The sequence below is a fragment of the Euprymna scolopes genome, chromosome 14, assembly GCF_053919585.1.
Source record: "Euprymna scolopes isolate OS-2025 chromosome 14, ASM5391958v1, whole genome shotgun sequence".
NCBI lineage: Eukaryota > Metazoa > Mollusca > Cephalopoda > Sepiida > Sepiolidae > Euprymna > Euprymna scolopes.
Genome location: NC_136495.1, coordinates 67,943,051 through 67,966,381, shown reverse-complemented (window position 1 = coordinate 67,966,381; position 23,331 = coordinate 67,943,051). Strand labels below are relative to the sequence as shown.

Sequence of the window (23,331 nt, the reverse complement as noted above, 5' to 3'; positions counted from 1 at the left end):
TTTCATTTTTTAATGTATTGATTAAACTCTACAAATACCAAATTTTTTTCATTAAGTAAAGTAGTGAAAAATAATAATTTAATCAAAGAAATATCATGATGCAAAACACATCGACCAGAATCAGGTGAAATATCAAACGAAAAATTTCAAGGGAAGTAACTTTTATTAGGAAAATAGATTTACCTCCCTTAGACCAATAAGTTAAGCTTCTGAATTGCCCTTTTTGATTGTTTTATTCTGCATAATTGTTGAGCCCTTAAAACATATTAAGGATTCATAAAAACAAATTTAAAGAAATATTATGATGCAAGGGAAATAACTCTGTAAACACATCGACCAGAATCAGGTGCAAAAAGCAAACGAAAGATATCAAGGGAAACAACTTGAAATAAATAATACAAGTGAGGCAACTCCTGTTATCTTTCTGTGTGTGTGTGTGTGTGTGTGTGTGTGTGTGTGTGTGTGTGTGTGTGATTGAAATAGCAATTTATGTTTTTCTTTAGGAAAATAGATTTACCTCCCTTAGACAGTTATCCGATTTTTTTTTAATATTCTAATTTTTGAGTGTCACTTATCATTTTATTCTTTTTTTCGTTTTGGTGGTGGTGTTGTTGTTGTTGTTGTTGTTGTTGTTGTTGTTGTTGTTGTTGTTAATAATAATAATAATAATAATAATAATAATAATAATAATAATAATAATAATAATAATAATAATAATAATAAGAAGAAGAAGCTTCTTGATATAAAAGCGAAATGCCATGACCCAAAACGGGGGGAAAAAAACGACTGAACATTTTTTTTAGAATAATGAAAGAAAGTGCTTCTTTTGTTTTCCAGTTCATTTTCGGATCGGCGTTTCGTTTCGCGTTTTACATCAAGAAGCCTTACGTGTTCATTTATAATCCAATGTATAGGTATTTAAAGTGTGTCACTAAAAATGTGTATTTCTCAATAGATTTTAACTCGAAAAAATACCTCATGTAATAAATATTTATTTGCTTTCCCACAAAAACAAAATATAACACAAGGTTGTTTTTTATGTGGGGAAAATTAGCCCCCCCCCCCCCGGCAAAGGGCATTCCGGCAGTTGCAAAAATACAAATTGCCTTAGTATAGGAAGGTTTCCTCTATGTTGGCTAAGGACAAATTAACTTAAGTGTAATATCAGAACAGATACTACACTTGGATCTTAGCCCGAAGGGAAGATGTAATAATGAGGGTTTCTGACAACAGAATATTCGGTGCTTCTACATTATTGGGACAAGATTTGGTAGTCGATAAATGTAGTTTTCAGATAAAAAAAAAGATGGTTTCAACTGATTTTTTTGTCAATTCTAATAATTTACAATGGTAGCATCCAAATTATGCTGTCGAAATTACCCGAATATTATTGAATTATTAAAAAAAAACAAAAAAACATAACTTTAATCGTGTTAGCAGGTGAAAAATTGCTGCAATCTTTGTTTAATTCGAACGGAAATTACCTCCCTGTTGAACTATCATCTGTTTTACGATTGTTTTCGTCAAATTCTATTTTTTATTTTCTTTAATAAAAAATTTTCTACCTCATCAATTTTCGTAATTTTTGGATATAATCATCTTAAAAAAATACGAGGAATACGTAGATATCATTGTTCTCATGTGAAATTCAGTTTTACGATTTCCGAAAATCTCGTCCCAATTTTGTAGAAGCACCGAATCTTCTTATCATTGTTTTGACTCTCGAGTATATATCCGACACAGTTAATCAACCGAGAACCACATCACTTTATATAAAAGCATATAAGATATCAACGGATACACACTCGAGAGTCAAAACAATGAAAAGAATATTCTGTTGTCCTAGCCCTAGTAATAATCTGTATACAATATATCAGTTTTAATGGCTACACTAAATTTTGTTTTCTCACAATAAAGTCACACCGCGATTTAGGCTCAGAATTTACTACACTTTGCTCTTTTGAAAAATATAATTTTTTGCTTCTCTCATGGGGCAAAAACGTTGAAAATACGCAATTATCTGCCCCTGTCATTTTTAAAGCTGATACATAAATTACGTTTTTATTTTATTGTAATGCATTAAAATTCAATTATGTAATTATTTTAGAAAACATTATTTTAATTTATATGCTTGAACGCGTTATTAATATCCAAGGGTTGACATAAGACTGCTTTCAGTAATTGAATTTTGTGAACTTCCTTCGAAATTAATGTTTATTAGTCTTTCTATATATAAAGTTAGACATGTGAATATGTTTATATGTTTGTCTACACAGCATTCACTTAACTAATGAATCGATCATTAACAATTTAGGATTATACCCGAGAAACGTTAAGAATAATATATTTATTTTAGTGGTAACGATAAAAAGATGGTGGAATCACTTTCGTGAATATTTCGATATTTTCAATTTTTGTTAAATTTTAATAATAGATGTTAGGCATCAATTAATATGTATTCTCCGAATGAAGTATTTTATGGGGGCTATAGACATAATCCAGACACAATTTTCCATTCGAATATTCAAATATTTCAGATTTGCATTAGATTTGATCCATATTAATTCGATACCAATTAAGCAAGATTCACTGAATTTATGTTTCTTCTTAATATTTAGTAACTTTACACCCAAACATTTTAGACATTTTCTACTCCAAATCATGTAATAGGTTGTTTTGTTAAGGCTAATGAAGTGTCCTTTTAAAGCATATATATATATATATATATATATATATATATATATATATATATATATATATATATATATATAAACGTTTTGTGTGCGCGCGCTCGCGCGCGCACGTGTGTGTGTGTGTGTGTGTGTGTGTGTGTGTGTGTGTGTGTGAGAGAGAGAGAGAGAGAGAGAGAGAGAGAGAGAGAGATCCTTTTGGACTCCGAACGAAACGACTGAACAGATTTTTTAAAAAATTTACAGAACTTTAGGGTATAAGTCTGGGAGTGATCTTAAGTCTTGTCTCAGAATACCTCGATAATTACCGATAATCGAAACCGTTATTTTAATTTATCGTTCATCAGTAAAGCCATCTTTTCCATGTCATCGCTTAGCAGCAATGATAGAACAACGGGCCGTGAAAATTCTACTCTGGGTAAGTTGATATATTTTTTTTTTTTGCATGACGTGGTCTGTAGGTTCAAATTCCGCACGTAAATTTCTTAATGCATTTTTTTTTGTTAACTGGAAAGAATTTTATTAGACTTGAAAATTTACGTGTTTTCTTTTCATTTTTTTTTTGCATGACGTAGTCTGTAGGTTCAAACTACGCACGTAAATTTTTTTTTTTTCGTTAACTGGAAAAAACTTTATATAAAATAATTTTATCAAAGAAACAGTAGTTTCTCTAGAGTGCAATGTAGAATAACATATATTTTGGACTAAGTTATGGCATGTGAAGATTCCTTGCGGGCGATTTCACAAATTTCGATGACAATAAAAATATAGGAGTGTGAAATATTCGTTAATCATCATTCAATCTCAGGCAACGTCGGGTCTCCTTGCTAATATATATACATATATATATATATATATATATATATATATATATATATATATATATGTGTGTGTGTGTGCGTGTGTGTGTGTGCGTGTGTGTGTGTACATGAGGGGTGAGCATAATATAAAATTCAATTAAACATATTTGTCAGTTCAATAGAGAAGTCATCAATAAATGTGGTACTATTTGCTAGTACCACTGGTCGTCGTGGTTCCTCATCCAAAGCCGGGAGGTGATTGTATCGCGCGTGGAGCGATACAGAAAAAGAAGGGGATCACAGTAAATTGTTGACAGAACTCGATCCTTTTTCTGTTCCTGGCAGCTATGGTGTAAGGACAGATTTTTTGTCTCTCTGTAAATGAAAATCTGAGGCGCCCCCAGCACTAGTTAAGACTATCTAGGTAACTAGCTCAAAGCCTATAAATTTTAAAAGTTAAAGTATTAGTTGTTTTTGATTGTTTTTTTTTTTAAATTGTAATATATTTACGTATAGAAAGAAAATAGTTAAGATTTCGCATATATATTACAACCTGTGTTGCGCGTTTTTCTTTGTTCTGCCTTAAATGTCGAAACGGTGCCTGAAGACGCTTCCAGTCAAAGGAACTCCAACCTGAAGAAGATTCCAGCTAGAAGGAAGGAACCAGCCACATCCAAAATCATAAGTCAAGCCTTCACTCTTCAACTCTGACAAAAGAATATTTGTGATTGATCCTTATATCTTTAATTCTATTGGCCGGGCCATTGTGTCAGAGTTTGGTACCGTTTCCGGGACATTCACGTAACACGTGGGTCAGTCACATTATTGACCGGCCAATACATTAAATAAAGAGGGTTTATAAACGCGCGTTATACCTAGGAATTTCGAAGCCTAATGCTTCTCATCAGGAGAGGAGAAAGGAAGTTAGGTTACAAATATATGGAAATGCAACATTATATATATATATATATATATATATATATATATATATATATATATATATATATATATATATATACACACACGCAATATAACTTGCATTTAGGTAAAAATTCACTTTCGTATAAATAATTGAATTTTCAAAAAGTATCGCTAACAAAAACAAATAAAAACATCTACATAAATAAGCGATACATTTAGTAGTCATGCGAGGTTAGCCGTGTGGTAGAGGTTTAGGCTTCTTATCACTAGGTCCCGATTTCGAATCTCGCTAGATTCAGTCACTCTGATGAGTCGTAGACGTCGAAACACGTGTCAGTGGATAGTTATATTTCAAACAATATATATGCCGCTCCCCATTTAGGAGGTACCAAATTGGTCGAAGGGAAAATTATTCCCAACTCGCATTTAGGTAAAAATGCACTTTCGTAGAAATAATTGAATTCGTTCAAATTGTATCGCTATCAAAAAACAAATAAAACAAACACACACACACACACACACATATATATATATATATATATATATATGTTAGATGTTTCGTTTTAAGCTGACATAATTATTTTCACACTCAAGCATTACTGCAGCTCACACACACAACACAAGTCACAAATTATTAATTTAAAAACTGCACGCTGTATATTCCAGATCTAATTCAATCCCTATTGTTGTTCTCAAACATTGTGCCTTCGAATTTTCTTCTATCTTTTACCTGTTGTGGTTGAGCGAATTTGTTAACTTATCGATCATAGGAGAGTGTAAGGCCATTGCGCTGGACGTTTCAAAGAGGTTCGAAAGTATATAGCATTCTGGTCTTCTGCACAAACTTCAATATTATGAACGTAGTAGTAAGGTTCTTGACATAGTGAGGTTGTAGGAGAATTAGGGAAGCAATACCGGTCGTAGATACACCGGTGAGTGGTTCCCTTGGAAAACAGAGAGCTGACGAGCGATTCGAAAAAGCATATTCTCTCGTACGGTGGGTCAAAACTCATGTGAGAGAAAGCATGCAACCTTACAGGGCAGAACACACTTATCTTCCAGGTTAGATACAAGCCTTACGTTAGCGGAACATATCCATCCTATGAATGATAGAGGTTTACATCCACTGAGTGAGTTATGAACATTTGTATTGCTCTATTATGTTATATTACTTGTCCGAATTGCAGTTGTCAATGTGTTAATGAACGTCTATATTAGTACTTGGTTCTGTCTAGTTAGTCATTATTAGGGCTATGACAACAGCATATTCTTTTCATTGTATTGACTCTCGAGTATATGTCCGATACAGTTAGACACAGTTAATCAACCGAGAACCACATCACTCTATATAAAAACATATAAGATATAAAAGTCCAAACATATAAGATATAAGAGTCAAAACAATGAAAAGAATATACTGTTGTCCTAGCCTTAGTCATTATTTTTTATTTTTTTATTTTTTTTTACATATGCATCACCACATTATCAAGGCCAAGAGGCCACTCAAGGATAAGGGTTAAAGAGTGTACAGTAGAAATTGGACAACATAGTAATCATTAGTAATGAAAATTTGGTAAATTTGATAACTTATATGGAACGGTTCATCAAGAACTTATTTACGTTAGACTTGAAGACAACCATATTGTAGTCAGCTAAAAGCAGGAAAACGGAAGACAATTCCACAGGCGTGCAGTTCTAAGAAAGAAGCTTTGCTCATGGAATCTACGTTTAGGTTTAGGCACATATAAAGAGTGGGGGGGGGGAAATTATTGATAGTGTTTACAGCTAGACGAGTGTTTCTTGTGAAAGTTTGGCGAGGGGGGACCATAGATTGAAGCTCAGTCGAACACTTTCCATGAAAATAACGATACATCAGAGACAAACTCGCAACATCTCTTCTGTGAGATAGAGGTTGCAAGGAAGAGAAAAGGACATCTCCTACGAGGCTACGAACTTTGAACTCTATCAAGGCAGGCCAAGTCCTTTCTAGCAGCTCCTGCCCAGATGTGGCAGATACAACTGTATACCCCGTTATACGTAATTTATGCTTGTGAAGTATTTTCCGTTTGCAATTAATTAATTTAATTATGCAACGGCAATACGCCCAACAAGGCTTCTACTGAAAGCATCTGTGTAACTCTGAATGATATGTCGCAATATTGTCCTTTTCTAGCAATGCTGATGTTCCTCGGTGTTCTATTATAAGTCCAACACTGTTTCTTATCTATGTCAAAGATGTCCGAGAGAATATTATTCAGAAGATTAAAGCCATACCGATGATATCACTCCCTACTATGATGAGGAAATAACAGGGGAAAGAAACATAATTCACCGAGTCAGGACCAGCGGTGTCCACCTTTTTCTGTTCCTCCATAATGAATAATCCGCGCTCGTAAAGGAGTGTATGATGCTATCGTTTGTTTAGAGTAGCAAGTAATTGTATGTCTAATCCAATGAAACATCAGTCCACCAAACAACATTATAATATACATTGTTTTTAAATAAAATACTTTATATTAGCTATTTGAGAACTTAGTGAGAGTGAAATTGTTTGTGTGTGTGTGTCTGTGTGTGTGCATTTCCCTACCAAACTACTCTGTCAATTTTCAGTCTACAGACTCGAGAATTGACATAAGGGTATTGGAATTTGGGAAAATCTTTTTAATCGGTTTTCGGACAGAAATTTGGTTCTCAAGGGATCAAAGTTTAACGATTTGACCTTTGAGAACTCTACCAAACTCCTCTGCCAATTTTAGGTCTAAACACTTGAAATTTTAAATGTAGATTGCTTGGACACAGATCAAACTTTTTAATTTGATTTGAGCCCAAAACAATAAATGTTAAGGGGTCAAAATTGGGGTCAAAGTTAAAAAAATTGACATCTGCGGTCTCTATCAAATTACTCAGCCAATTTTTGGCCTAAACATTTGAAATTTTATATAAAGTGTATTTAGCCATAGGGAAAGCTTTTTAATCGTTTTTTTTTTACCGAAAATTTGGCCGCCAAGGGGTCAAAGTAAAAATTTGGGTTTAAACATGTGAAATTTTACATAAAGGGTATTCAGACATACAGCAAACATTTTAATCAGTTTTAGGGCGAAAATTTGTCTGCCAAGAAGTTAAAGTTGAAAGAGCTGACATTTGCAAACCCTACCAAACTCCTTCACCAATTTTGGGTCTAAACGCTTGAAATTTTAGATATAGGTTATCTGGACATGAATCAAACTTTTTAATACACACACACACACACACACACACACACACACACACACACACATATATATATACATATGCACATAAAGTTATGAACGTTAGATAGGGGACGACTAAAGTCGGGCTGAACTGCTAGCATATTATATATATATATATATATATATATATATATATATATATATATATATATAATATATATATAATCCTTGTGCGACCAGATCAGGCTGTCTGAAGATACCAGGTTCCTGACCCAAAATGTATCAATCATTGACGTTATTAGTCTAAAAGATTTTTTGTTCTCTCCTTTCAGAAAACTAAATCATGTTCTGCAAAACCAAAATACAAACATTTTTTACTCTACAGAACAATCAAACAACGTAAACATTCTGATAAAAAATGGAACACATAAAAAAAAAAAAGATTGGATCACTTTACCACTCCAGTAGGTATCTCACTGCCGATGCAATCCTTTATCTGTATAAGAGCCAGGTACGTCCTAAAATGAAGTAGTGCTGCAACATCTGGACAGGAGCTGCTCAGCAAGCTCTATTCTGCCTTAATAAAGTTCAAATTTGGCTTCAAAACCTAGTAGGTGATGTTATTTTCTCTTCTCTGCAACCTCTTTCCCACAGAAGAGACGTCGCGAACCTGTCTTTGCTAGAGCAAGCTATTTCATGACAAGTGCTCGACTGAAGTCCAATCTATTCCCTCCTGCCAAACTTTCACAAAAAAACACTCCACTGGCTACACCACTATCAGTATGTATAACTTATAATATTGCGGTATTAAGAAAAGATTATATAATGTTATAAATTGAATAATTTTCTTTTTAATGCTGTAATATTTTAATTTATAAATTTATTATATTTTTTACTAGAATATCTTGTCCTTTTCTTTTTCAGTTTTAACAAATAGTCCTTTACTTTTCCATGTTTAAGCTTAATCATATTACTTTTCATGCTCGCATTTTTCTATTGTAATCCATGATTTTCCAGGCTTCCAGTAAATTCACTTGTTCTGTGTCTAATCTCAGTCTTATTTTTTCCCTCATAAGCATAACGTACACATATGTAATAACAATGTACGACACTCGTTTGCTTTCAATAAAATCACCCCAATTATCCCCCTTTCATACTTTTATTCTCTCTATTTCACTTGTTACTTCTCTTTTCGAGAGAAAGGTGAATTGGTAGTAAAAGTAGTCGCTGAAACGACCTGGATATGGAAACCAGTCATGAAAAAACGTCGCTCACCTCCTTACGTTTTTTTTTTTTACGATTTTGAACACAAGTAAATTCATCATAAATTTTGTTTTACTGAACGAAAATTGAAAAATTTTTTTCACAATATAGCTGAAAAGTTGATCTATAAATTGTATTAATTGTTTGAAATTTGGTCGAAAAATGAGTGAGCGGTGAAGCTTTAAAACAGTTCTAAATGACTAAAACTGACACTTAATCATATATTCAACTTATAAGATAAGTTGTACAGAAGAGAAAAAAAAAGCAGACAAAAAATAAAAACAATTTGTTTAATATGTATGTAAAAATATTTTAAATGTATATAAAAAATAAAACATAGCAAGTATAAAAAAGTGAAGGATTCAAGTCTTGTTCGGTCGTGACTTCAATTTGTCAATGGCGGTTTTTGTAAATTTATAGACCAATCGCCTGCCTTCAACTCGCTCCAAGATTCCGCGTCGATAATAATGTCTAGAAAATGGAAACAAGAGAAAAAAAAGAGAGAGGCATCTATAATAAAAGATAAAACGAGAGAAAAAAGAAAGAAAGAAAATAAATAAAAATCAAGTAAAAACGAAACCTCAACTTTTATTTACTTTGTCAACTCAATATGAAGTTTGAATAAATTTCGTAAGCTGAAGGGGTTCTAAGTTCTATTCAGAGCATTTATTGCTACCACGAGTGCAGGCGGGTGTGCAGTTATCAATCTCTACGAAGAGATGCGACTAACATTTAACACCTCCTCCATCATAAGTAATGATTGTCTCCCCTCCTGATGTACAAGAACTGATCACCATCTTTTCTCGCTAATATATGTTATAAGAATTCACAGAACTGTAATATGTATAAATGTCATCTCTCTCTCTCTCCTTCTCTCTCCCCCCCCTCTGTGAAAAAGAACAGTAATACACATTCATTCAATAATGAATTCTCTCTACATCTGTCACAAAGGTCTCTCTCTTCATCGTCAATTCTGTATTACATGTCCTCGTCTCTCTTTAAAATGCACCCGATATATGATCTCCAATATGAAAACCCCTCCTATACTACTACTACTACTACTACTACTACTACTACTACTACTACTACTACTACTAAATACATTTAGTTGCCAATTAGAATGCCTATCTACTATTATATAAAGGTCACTTGTGCGCGCACGCGCGTGAGTTCCTTCCTCACAGGTTCCGAAACGGCTGAACCTATCTTTTGCAAATTTCACACAAAAGCTAATTTATATATCTGGCAGTGTTCTTAGATATGTTTTGTATCGAAATTCATCCGATAAGTATCGAAAATCCCCCCCCCAAAAATCCGATCTTAAAAATAGTCTTTCTCCTTTTATAGATAAAAATAATTTTTACAGGGGAATATTTTTTTTACGTTACACCGGTGTAATCTTGGCCGGTGTAACGTAGAATACTCCCCTGTAAAAAATTCTTGTTTTTTTTTTTTATCTATAAGAGAAGAAAGACTATTTTTAAGATCGTCAAGCCCAAATATCAGCTGACGTAATATTGTAAACAAACACAGACAGAATTTGATGAACGACATTATCATTATTATTAAAAATCTTTTTTTTTTGCGAATTAGTTCACCGGGAATATTATTCCTCGTAATATATAAATATTACGAGGAATAATATGCCCGGTGAACTTATACATTACAATAGAGGATAATAGAATAATAGAGGATTCTATAATAATATATACGCAATCTGCATAAATTAAAATATCATGTTTAAGTGTATTGTACGACCGGACAACGCTGAGAGTCCAGCTAGTGTTATATACATCATAATCACGTTGACACACCTGTTCTCATTAGATTACTAAAGCGAGTTCGAAATCTAATTAGTAATTCCTATTTTCCACTCCTTTCTCCCCCTTTCTCACAGTCGTTTTTTTTTCTCTATCGTTATTTTCATGATACGTATTCGACTTAGCTTAAGTCTATGTTCACCCATGTAAAACATTCTCGCCAACATCTTGTCTAGTCACAACAATAGTTGATGGTTTTCTTTCTCTTTACCGAAAACTGCACGAAAATTCTATGAGCAAATATTATTTCCTAAACTGCTCGTCTATGAAACACAATACCGCGGGAGCTGCGTCTCAGCTAATTGCAACATGGTCGTTTTTAAGTCCAATGTAAATAAATTCTTGTTGAACCGCCCTCATAAATTATCAAATCCTGACTTTGATCAGTACCGGATGAGTGATCATTTCGAAATACTAGGCGCTGTATGTATTCAGGTGAACGTGTATGTATAATGCTTTAGGGAGATGAACGCCCCTGCCTTGCACAGTTCCAGGTCATATTTGGGCAAGGCGTAGCATCTGTTAGTCCTCCCCTCCCCTGATATTCTGGAAGGTTATCAGAGATGAGGTACATGGAGTTTCTCATCCGTGTTGAAGGAAATGAATCTAGGGAAGGACAGTTATGTTAAAAAAAAATATTAAAAAAAAAATAATAAAAAAATAAAAAAACCCACAGAAAAAACAAAAAGAAACAAAACAAAACAGATGGAAAAAAAAAACAAATTGAAAAACAAAACAAAACTAGAGAAAGAAAGAGAGAGAAAGAAAGAGAGAGAGAGAGAGAGAGAGAGCATCACAAACAAAAGCACCCGCTTCAAATTTTTCATGAGACAACATAGAAAGCTCAGAATGTTCATATCATATCTAACCATACATTGCTAAACTTACAAAACTATATCTAACCATACATTAACTCGTCTCTCTCGATCCAATACTGTAGCTAATTTAGCTGCTTCTACTGCATGAATTTTTACCTATACCCTCTCCCAGTAAAAATGAAAATGGAAAGCATAATAATGCCCTTTTTTAGCCACGCCTGAGGAGTGAAAATTTTCTGTAGAAGCTAACCTAAATGCCCGTTTTTCCAGGAGATATTAACCTAAATAACCAATAAATATTAACTACCCATGCGGGGTCGCAGAAATACCTGGATTAGGACCCAGGCGCGGGGCGAACCCCCTCGGAGCTGATGGACCCGTAGGTCTTCCCAGGTCATCCGTCTAGGAGAAGGAAAACTCTGAAACTAAACCTAGGGGAGGGAGGCCTCTTCAGTCCTGGACGACAACCTTCCTAGAGCTGGTGACTCAAACAAATCACCGGTTGGCAAACCTAAACTGCTTAAAGAGGAGATAGACTCTGTCTATCGCCGGGCTTTCATACTCCTTCTTTGCCTATTGGCCAGGCGTAGAGGTACTATCACAGGGACTCGTCTGAATCACCCAGTGGTTGACCTTGTTTCCTGACTAGGGCAATGAACGCCGCTTTTCCCCCACTCCCGCCACATCCCATCCCCCTAAACTGGACACAGTGGGGTGCTTCAGTGCCATATATGTCGGTGCAGTTGGACTGGGCTGGCTTTGCCTAATGGATTGAGGGTACCAGATTGACAGTTCCTGGCTGCTGTTTCCGACTGATAGTACAGGAGCCCTAACTCTTTGGTAGCGCTTAGAGCGGCTGCTCCATCAACAGTTGTAAAATATCGGGATGTTTGTAGTGCCATGTCGCGCATGGAAAGGGACCCTGCACTCATCCCCGGTGGGCTTTCCTGAGGCCACAATCCTGTGGGTGAGGACAGCTGATGGTCTACTTGTATCGCATGTCTGGTATTCTGCACAACTACTTGTCCAGCACCCCCTCACTCATCCACCCTAACTGAAACTTTTAAATAAAATAAAATGAAATGACAGCTCAAGCAAAAGTTACGTTTAAACCAGGACAAAACTCAAAGAAAACCAACCTGCCTCCTCCCTTGAGGCTTGCATTTACTAATATCTGCGGGCTTAGAACTAACTTAGATGATGTTGAGTCATTTCTCCTTGTAAACACTCCGGATATCTTAGCATTAAGTGAAACTAACCTTCACTCCTCCATTCCCTCTAACCACTTTAACATGCCTGGTTATCTCCCACTCTACCGTAAGGACTCGGACAGACATATGCATGGACTTGGAGTCTATATTCGAAACACCCTCCCCCTAACTAGAGAAATAAAACTAGAATCAGAGGGCCAGGCCTTTATGTGCTTCAGACTAAATATGCAACACAATATTAGCTACTTGTATTTTCTCTACCGCTCTCCCTCAAACCAAGACTGTACCCTAATAAACAAAGTCTCAGACAGCATAGATATAGCACTCTCCCTCGATATTAGCGCACAAATACATGTATTTGGTGACTTCAATGTCCACCACAGTAACTGGCTAGTATTCTCAAATCACACAGACGTAGCTGGTAACGCAACACATAGCTTCTCTATATCTCATTCCCTATCTCAGTTGGTTACATTTCCGACACGTTTCCCAGACCAGCACTATCAACATGCCTCACTTCTAGATCTCTTTCTGACAACGGTTCCCAATGACTGTACAACAAATGCCCACAGCCCACTCGGGAATGCTGATCACGCTGTGATAATGGTAGAAATCAGCCTAAATTCTCGCCCTAAAACTGAAGACCCACTTCTCAAAACAACGAGGTATTACAAAAAGGCTGATTGGGAAGCCATCAGGGAGATGCCCCATGGCAAAATATCTTTACTCTTCCAGCGGAACAGTGTGCAAATGAGACAACTGAATGGTTCAAAACTGCTATTGAAGCACATGTTCCCGCACGGAAATACTATAGCAAGCCCCACTCTCACCCAATGGTTTACTTCTGCTTGTGCAGCTGCCATTTGTCAAAGGCAGCATGCGTTCCGCAGATTCAACCGACATAAGTCCAGCTCAAATAAACAGAAGTTTATAGAAGCTAGAAATAATTGTAAGAGAGTGATAGACACAGCTAAGACAGATTACTCTGAAACCACCAGAAAGCGCATCGAAGCACAGAAATTAGGAACCCGGGATTTTTGGGAAATCTACAACAGCGTAGTTAATAATGGACAGTCAATTATTCCCCCACTAACAAACAATCATGAGGTTGCTTGCACGGCAACTGACAAGGCTAATCTGCTTGCCAGTCGGTTTGCCTCAAACTCCACACTGAACTCGGTACACCACTCACTCCCTGATTTTCCTCTGCGAACAGACGCCACACTTGACGATTTGAAAATCACCCCTTCTCAGGTACATGCTATTATAAAAAACCTAGACACCTCAAAAGCATGTGGACCAGATCTCATCCCGGCTGTGCTATTAAAAAAATGCTCTGCCGAGGTTGCTCCAGTTCTGTCCAAACTTTACAATAAATGCCTTAACGAATCTTGTTTTCCCGACTGCTGGAAAACCGCCTCTGTGGTACCAGTCTTCAAGAATTCTGGTGAAAGAACTGACCCACTAAATTATCGCCCATTAGCCTCCTCCCGCTTTTCGCCAAAATATTTGAGTCCTTAGTTAATCAAGCCCTAGTCCAGCACCTAACAGCTGCTAAACTCCTGACTGACAAACAATATGGATTCAGGCAAGCCCGTTCAACAGCAGATATCTTAACTGTAGTTTCTGAACGTATATACCGTTCATTGGATAAAACAGGGGAGGGTAGAGCGGTGGCCCTTGATATATCTAAGGCTTTTGACAGGGTATGGCACGATGGTCTTCTAAGGAAAATTAGATCATATGGAATCACTGGAAGAATTCATAATGTAATTAAATCCTTCTTAAGTAATAGAAAAATCAAAGTTGTCCTCGACGGACATACATCCAAACAATATGACATAAATGCGGGAGTACCTCAGGGGTCTATCCTTGGACCTCTATTATTCCTGATATTCATAAACGACCTCCCTGATAATATTGTTTCGGAGATGGGTATATTTGCCGATGACACAACTCTCTATAACAGATATGAGGGGAAAACAAATGAACACATATCCAAGGAAATGGCAGAAACACTAGAGGACGACCTCCAATCCGTAGTGGAATGGGAACATAAATGGTTGGTCACATTCAATGCTGCTAAGACTAAGCTTGTTTCCTTCAATAACTACAAGAAACCTTCTCTACCACCAATATCAATGGCCAAGAACACATTGCCTGAAAGTACTTCTTTTAGACTCCTCGGCCTAACGTTTACAGGGAATATGAACTGGAATAGATACATTGAGAGCATTGCCAAGGCTGCTGCAAGGAAGGTTGGCTCCCTCTACCGTGCTAGAAAACTACTTACGCCTGCCAGTATCCTATACCTCTATAAGGCAACCATTCGCCCATGTATGGAGTACTGTTGTCACATCTGGGCTGGTGCATCTGCTGCTTGTCTCTCGCTTCTGGACAGGGTTCAAAAAAGAGTCGCCAACCTGATAGGTCCTGAACTATCATCTAGGCTTCAACCTCTGTCCCATCGACGAGATGTTGCATCCCTCTGCCTGTTCTACAAATACTTTAATGGTGAATGCTCTGACGAACTGCAAACACTTGTACCTCCCCGACGTAACTACCCCCGACAAACCCGACAAGCTACTAAGTCTCATCCCTTTACAGTAGAGATCCCTAGGTGCAAGGAAGCCTTTTACTCCAATAGTTTCTTCCCCAGAACTGCGGGTCTTTGGAACTCCCTTCCGGGATTCTGCTTTCCCAACTGCAATGATATGCAGTAGTTCAAGTGTAATGTTGACAAACATCTTTCTACTCTTCTCCCTTCATAATGACCCCGCTAATTAATTCCCTAATAGTAGCCCCCTGCTTCAAAGTGGCACTGTGCCTTGTTTGGGGTGAAAATTGAATTAAAAAAAAAAAAATCAGTGTGCAATTTGTTCTAACCGGAGAAAGTAAAACATAATAGAAAAATATAATGAATAATTTGGCGCATTGAAAGAACGAATATTCTATCTGTTTTTTTTTCTTCATTATCAGTATATTTTATTTGTACCTGTGCTGTTTGGAAAGGCACGGGTCAATATTTCCTCCTCTCAAATACAATAATATTAAAAGGCTAATGTAGTTTGTTTAAAGCAGTGTCTTATTTGTATAAAAAAGTAATTTATAGAAGGCAATATAATGCAGAGGTGTAACGGATCGACACAAACTGAAGCAAAGTATTACATATAACAGTAAAATAAACTACGCAGATTCACTTTATTAATGCAATATATATATATATATATATATATATATATATATATATATATATATATATATGTATATATATATATGTATATATATATATATATATATATATATATATATATATATATACTAGCAAAAGTACCCGTCGTTGACTGGGTTCAAAAACAGCCTACAGAAAATGGACTCTGATTTATGAAAGTATGATAGGTTATGAAAAGGAAAGGTTGTAAAGAGATAGCTTCGAATTTGGGGGTATCAAAACCAAAGCAAAATATGATGAAAGTAAAAATAAAATAGATAAATCCCATAATTTATTATACCATACCTGTTCACACTGAAACACTTATCACAATCTGTGGATCTATATTAAAAAACCTTGTTAAACTTTGTGACATATTTCCATTCTATGGAGGTCAGGTGCGAACGAACACCCCATAATTTTATTATATCATATTTCTTCAAACTGAAACATAATTATCAAAATATACTTACAATAATAGATATGAAAAGTCTTTATTAAAGTTTTTGCCTATTTCCATTCCATGGAGGCCAGGCGCGAACGCAGACCCAACAATTTTATTATACCATCCCTATTTAAGTTAAACATACTTATCAAAGTATTCTTATGTACATCTATATCAAAAACACTTGTAAACGTTTTTTTTAAATTTTTAAATTTTTTTATTTCCATACATTGTGGACCAGGCGCGAACGCAGACCCCACAATTTTAATGAACCACCGTTCTGCCAGATGAAACATACCGATTCCTGTGTCTCGATACATCTTCTATCATTATATGTAACCAGTTTTTTTTAAAAATAGTCAACTATATAGGAGCCTATTCGTGACCACACACACACACACACACACACACACACAGACACACACACACACAGCTTTATATTATATATATATGGAGAGAGAGAGAGAGAGAGAGAGAAATAAAAAAGCAACAAACAAGTTATGTGTTCATCATATATATATATATATATATATATATATATATATATATATATATATATATATATATATATACTGGCAGGCCCTTGGCGTTGCCCGGTCATAAGATACGCTTACGTATGATATTTTAATTCATGCAGATAACGTATTTATTATTAAATGAAGAATTCTCTGTCCATTATTATATTAAACATAATATATAGTAATGTAATCAAAACCACACACACACACACACACACACACACACACACACACACACACACACACACACACACACACACACACACACACATTTTATTTAAATATTATTTATTAATTATTAATTAATAATTACTACGTGCATAAAAGTAAGTCATCTGCACGTATTAATTATTAATTAATAATTAATAAATAATATTTAAATAAAATAAAAAAGTAAATACGCCCTAAAATGTGGGCGAAGAAAAATGTAAACAAAGGGCAACTAACTCCTTTCTTATAATAAAAAAAAACGCTCAAGGAGGGGAAAAAAGAAAGAAATTAATATATATATATATATATATATATATATATATATATATATATATATATATATATATATATATATATTCACCTATCACCCCTTTTTAAAAATATGGATTCGTCCGGGCAGACGGAAAATTGTTCAACCTAAAACGACTTATTAAGACCACCATCATAGGAAACCTTCTATTTGCTGATGATTGTGCCCTCAATGTCAACACATAGCCAAACATGCAATATATTGTTGATCGTTTTTCCGAGGCGTGCGACAATTTTGGTCTAACTATTAACATAAAGGAGGCCGAGGTAATGTGCCATCCTGCTCAGGGGAAAAGATATGTTGAGCGCCAGATCTCAATTCATAGAACCAACCTAAAAGCTGTGGACAAATTTACTTACTTAGGCAGTACTCTCGCAAGAGAATTACACATAGATGACGAAGTCGACTGCAGTATAGACAAAGATAGCGTTTCCTTTGAACGTCTCCGAACTACTGTGTGGGAGCGTAAAGGAATTCGGCTGCAGACCAAACTTCAAGTATATGAGCTGTGATTTTTACCATCCTCATGTATGCTTGTGAAACCGTATATGCCAGACATGCCAAGAAATTGGACTATTTCCACATTTCCTGCCTTCATAGACTGTTGAAAATGAAGATACCGGACGCGGATACTTTAGATCGATCAAATCTCCCGCACACCATGTTGCGATAGTTCCAGATTTATTGGGCAGGTCATATATATCGCGTGTCAGTTTTAGGATTCCAAAAACAGTTCCTTTATAATCAAAAGCAAAAAGAACTGCAAGAGGGCAGCAGAAACAGTTCAAGGACAGTCTGACGGTACCCCTCAAACAGTTCGGCTTATATTGTAACTTGTGTGGGAAAAAACTAATCCAAAACAGATGCAAAGTAGCTATCAATTGCTGAACCCGCATGCAATAAAGAACGCAAAAGGAAACGTGACATTAGAAAAGAAGGACAGTCAGTTCCTCTGCTACAGAATCATCGCATAGGTGTCCAACATGCGGAAAATATTTCAGCGCTCGAATCGGTTTAACAAATAATCTCTGCACCTACAGAACAAGTGCATGATCACGGCTATCTTTGCAAACGATGGAGGAACATCATTATGTTAACTAGAACGAATTTCGGCGAAGGTTACAAAGTACATGTCACGATAACCTGGAATCAAACGGAAATAGACCCAACGTGCAGCTAACGTGATTGAAGTGAGTTAGCTCCCTAGAAAAAATACGCTAAAAATAAATGCCACAAAGATAACGTCAAGTGTTCGAGAGACAGAACAGTTTCCAGTCGGTCGGAGTCGGGAAGAGATAGCAGCAACATGCGTCTGAAAAGGCAGAGAGGATCTAAAAGAATGTTAACTCGATATTTGTCGTCTGCGTCTCTCAATTCTCAAGTAGAAGAACCAGTAAAAAGGAATTAATTTTAGCCGAGGTAGTCCCCCGCCCCATCATAAACAGACTTTCTATCTCTCCAATAATATCTTTGAAACCTTTGCAAGTCTCCATTGTGTTTCTATGCATAAGTAGATTCGTCTTGAGATAAACAGAAGATCAACGACCACAATTGGTATGGACCACTCAAAAAAAGCGACGATCGGAAAAGTAAGAGCAGCAACTGTGCAACCTATGTATAAAGGACGTTGTTTTGTTGATTTGCGCGTTGATCGCTCACTGGCAAAAACGGACATGTGCACCTTACGTATTTGTGAGAAACGACATGTGTGAACTTTTCATTTGTTTAACGTTGAAAATGTGACACTCCTTAACTCTACGCTCCCAGAGGGAGGTGACAACGGTCTAGTAGTTAACAACACGAACCGACTACCAAGGTATCCCAAGATCGAATTCAGTTCGTTCCACACACACACACACACACACACACACACACACACACACACACACACACACACACACACACACACACACAAATCACTTCCGCTTAGGATGTTATCAACCTTCACGCGATCCTTCCCGTAATCCCCGATGTCTTTCTAGAAAAAATACTGACTAGAAAAATATCGGGGAAACCATTGCCAACAATAGCATCTTCGGATTCATACGATATGATGAGGATGACCTTCGCTCGAAAGTAAGAGAAAATTATAATGCTTACATATGTTTATATGCGCATTATCGGTTGCCTAGAGTGTTCAATGCTTTCACGTTAATTGACCCTGATCTTATGTTAAGAAAAAAAAAAGTCGTTTTATTAACTGTCAGTACTAATTGACTATTCGGCCATTTCCGGCTTGTTCCGTGAATCATAGCCAGAAACATTGGGGTTTGTTTCATAGAAGTACCGTTTTCGATGGTGTATAAACTAAACAGATAAATGAAATCGAGACATACCTCATGGCTCGACTGAGTTTTTCGTAATTCATGTTTCCGTTGTTTTTGAGGTCGCCCCACACGTGTGCCATGCGCTCCGATTGCACAAACCGAAACACACCTTCCATTTCATCTTCCCATTTCATGAGGCGGGGGTTGTAGCCGGGATTCTTTAAGGCGTCGTACAGAAATTCCCACAAATGTTGGTTTTTCACTGGGAAAAAAAGAAAAGGAGAAAATTGCTGACACATGTTAAACAGAAACAGGTTTAGTTGGTTGGTTATAGAATTAATAGGATATGGAGATAGATAGATGGATAGATGGAGAGAGAGAGAGAGAGAGAGAGAGAGAGAGAGAGAGAATAGGGAAATGAACACAGACACACAGATACACAGACACACACAGATACTTTCACTTATATATATATATATATATATATATATTAGTTACATACTTACGTAATCATCAGTGTAGGAAGGATATTTACTGCCGGCCAAAGTATTATCTATCTATCTATCTATCTATCTATCTATCTATCTATCTATCAAAGTGAACGTGTGTGTGTGTGTGTGTACACATTTCCCTACGCAATAACTCTGTCAATTTTTAGTCTACAGACTCGAAATTTAATATAAAGGGCACTGAGATTTAGAAAAATCATTGTGATCGGTTTTCGGCCAGAAATTTGGCGATTAATATAGAATGTGATTGTAGTCAGTCCATCAAAACTACTTTAGAATAAGTTCCGAATCAAAAAGGAGCGGTTCGTATTTCATGAGAAATAATGTAGTTAGAGAAATAAGAAACGAAACACTGACGGACTGAGCTAAAAAATGTAACCAATGTAGTTAAAGTCCTGGTGTACATTGGGAAAATAATAGTAAGAATTTTTTGGTGTTTGAAATTTGCGTTCACTTTTTTGTAAGTATGATTTTTTTGTGAGAGTTATATAGGTCGAAATTAATGTAGTGAATTGTTAAATCTTTTGGAAGTAACTGTTAATTTCTGGAAATATGCATCAGTTATTGGCTTGAAGTGTGATTATATTGAAATTATATGTAGCGTCTGTGTTTATAGTTCTATGGAGACAGGTGTCAAGATCAATTTATTACATAGATGATAAATATTTTTACATTTTTATCCACATACACATGTGTGTCTTCCTTTTCTGTATCGAAGATGGTTGTTCTGTCGGTTACATGATTCGTAACCAAGTCAACATTAACTTTTGTTTGAATGCACATCCAACTAATAGAACAACTATGGAAGGGAGAAAATTAAGTTCTATTTGTGTCTATGCAAGCGGATATATCAACAATGCCGTTATGAACAGTGTTCAACTACCCGTTAGGACAAAATGGTAAGTAATCTACTGATTTGTGGTCTGCTGGAGTGGCGAAATCTATGATCTGGTAGGACTTTTTTCTTGTTAACTATTATGTCTTCTTACTTGAATGGGTTTATCTGTTTGAACATTCATGTCCCATAGGATTTTGTAATTCTCGTTTTCAAGTACTGCTGCTGGTTTTGGTTGTACCATTTGTCTGACTGTTCAAGATGCAGTTGTCTGCATAATTTCCAGTGTACTGCCTTCTCCTCTTGATCTGGTGTATTTTTTATATTCTTTTTGAAGTAATTTGCTACATCCGCTTATTATGTGGTTCATCGTTTCTTCTCTTTTTCACAGAGTTTGCATTTACTGTTTTCTTGTGTCTTGCCGATCCTTGCTTTGATGAGGTTGGTTCTAATTGCATTATCTTGTGCGACTGTTATTAGGAATTCAGTTTCTCTGTTTAGTTTTTCTTTTATTGTAGCCATGTCCAAGTATATTCGTTAGTCTCATCTTTTGCCATCCTTATGAATCGTCCGTGTAGCCATTTCTCTTCCTGTTTTTCTTTTCTCGTCTTAGCTTTATCTTCTGTATTCTTTGATTTTTCAGTGTCTCTTGCTGCTGTAATTATTATTTCAGTGTTCTGCATTATGAATTCTTTTTTAGTGTCATTTACACAGTCTTCTGTACAAACGTCATCTTCTTCCGACTTTCCTTTCCACATAAATTCGGTCAGTTTGGTTATAGTGCATTGTGCATAGTCATGAGTTTCCTGATCTTCTGGTCGAGATGCCTCAATTCTTTTTTGAGCCAACCTATAAACAGTCCGGAATATCTTACGAGTGGCATTGGCCATGCGTTTATACGCTTTATTATACTTAATTTCGAGGAGTTTTCTTGTTCTTCTGCGGTATTCCTTTTAAAATTTCTCCTTTATTTCTGTTGCTGTGATGGTAACTAATTCTAGAATGTGTCAAATATTTCTAGCTGTCATCTTCACCTAGTGTCTTAATTTCGGTTTGGTTGGATGGTTCCATGTCTTCCAATGCCCCCAGTTTCCCCCTTCTTATAATCAGCAGTGCACACTTTTCCGTATCGCATTCCATTAAGATATCGTAGCTGATGATTCTGATTGTGTTCATAAGCGTCTCTCGTTCCATCTTGGTTTTTGCCAATAATATCCGATCATCCATGTACATTATGGGGTTCATACTTTTACTTATGAATTTGCATTCGGTTTGGCACTTTCTTAGCATACTATTTACGGGGCATCATAGCTATGATGAACAGTAGTGGTGAAAAGGGAATCCCTTTGGAAGATAACTTAAAAATGTCTTAAAATTTTGCAGCATTAAGAATTGATTATATAATGTTATAAATTGAATTAAAAAAATCTTAATGCTGCAAAATTTTAAGTTATATATTTATTATATTTTTTACTAGATATCTTGTCCTTTCTTTTCCAGTTTTAACAAATAGTCCTTTACTTTTCCATGTTTAAGCTTAACCATATTACTTTTCATGCTCGCATTTTTCTATTGTAATCCATGATTTTCCAGGCTTTCAGTAAAATTTATTTGTTCTTTGTTTAATTTCAATCTTATTTTTTTGCCCCCATAAATGTAACATACACATATGTACGGCACTAGTCTGCTTTCAATAAAATCACCCAGTTATCTCCCTTTCATTCTCTCTATTTCACTTTTTACTTCTCTTTTCGCAAGAGTGGTGAATTGATAGGAACAGTTGTCGCTGAAGCGAGTGGTTGCTATGGAAACCAGTCATAAAAAACGTCGCTCACCTCCTTACATATTTTACGATTTTGAACACCAGAAAATTCACCATAACTTTTGTTTTACTAAACGAAAATTGAAATGTTTTTCACAATATAGCTGAGATCGTGATCTATAAACTGCAATAATTGTTTGAAATTTGGTCGAAAAATGAGTGAGCGGTGAAGCTTTAAAGCAGTTCTAAATTACTAAAACTGACACTTAATCATATATCCAAACACGGTAGTGTTTGAATGATATATATATATATATATATATATATATATATATATATATATATATATATATATATATATATATATATATATATATATATATATATATGTATAATGCTCCCTATCTTGCGTTGAGCATATTGGGAAGTGATATACAAATTACCATTACCGTAAAGTATTTGGACAATGTCAAAACATTGTTAATTTACTGCCCACATAGCAGCAGCCGCATAGCACAACGGTTAGAAGCTTCGACTGTCGTTTAGGCGA

The 23,331-nt window shown here is 35.7% G+C and overlaps 1 protein-coding gene across 4 annotated transcripts in view; it reads right to left on the bottom strand.

The window, feature by feature from the left end:
- Positions 1–9,141: 9,141 nt before the first annotated feature.
- Positions 9,142–23,331, bottom strand: part of LOC145293054 (ETS homologous factor-like) — a 190,087-nt gene continuing 175,897 nt past the window's right edge. For all 4 annotated transcript variants that reach the window (XM_080139375.1, XM_080139377.1, XM_080139373.1 and 1 more), the window contains exons 7-8: positions 19,745–19,937; positions 9,142–9,336 (exon numbers count right to left, since the gene is read on the bottom strand). In XM_080139375.1, coding sequence (XP_079995501.1) covers positions 9,228–9,336; positions 19,745–19,937 — 302 coding nt within the window. In that variant the 3' untranslated portion in view covers positions 9,142–9,227. The remainder of the gene's footprint in view (positions 9,337–19,744; positions 19,938–23,331) is intronic.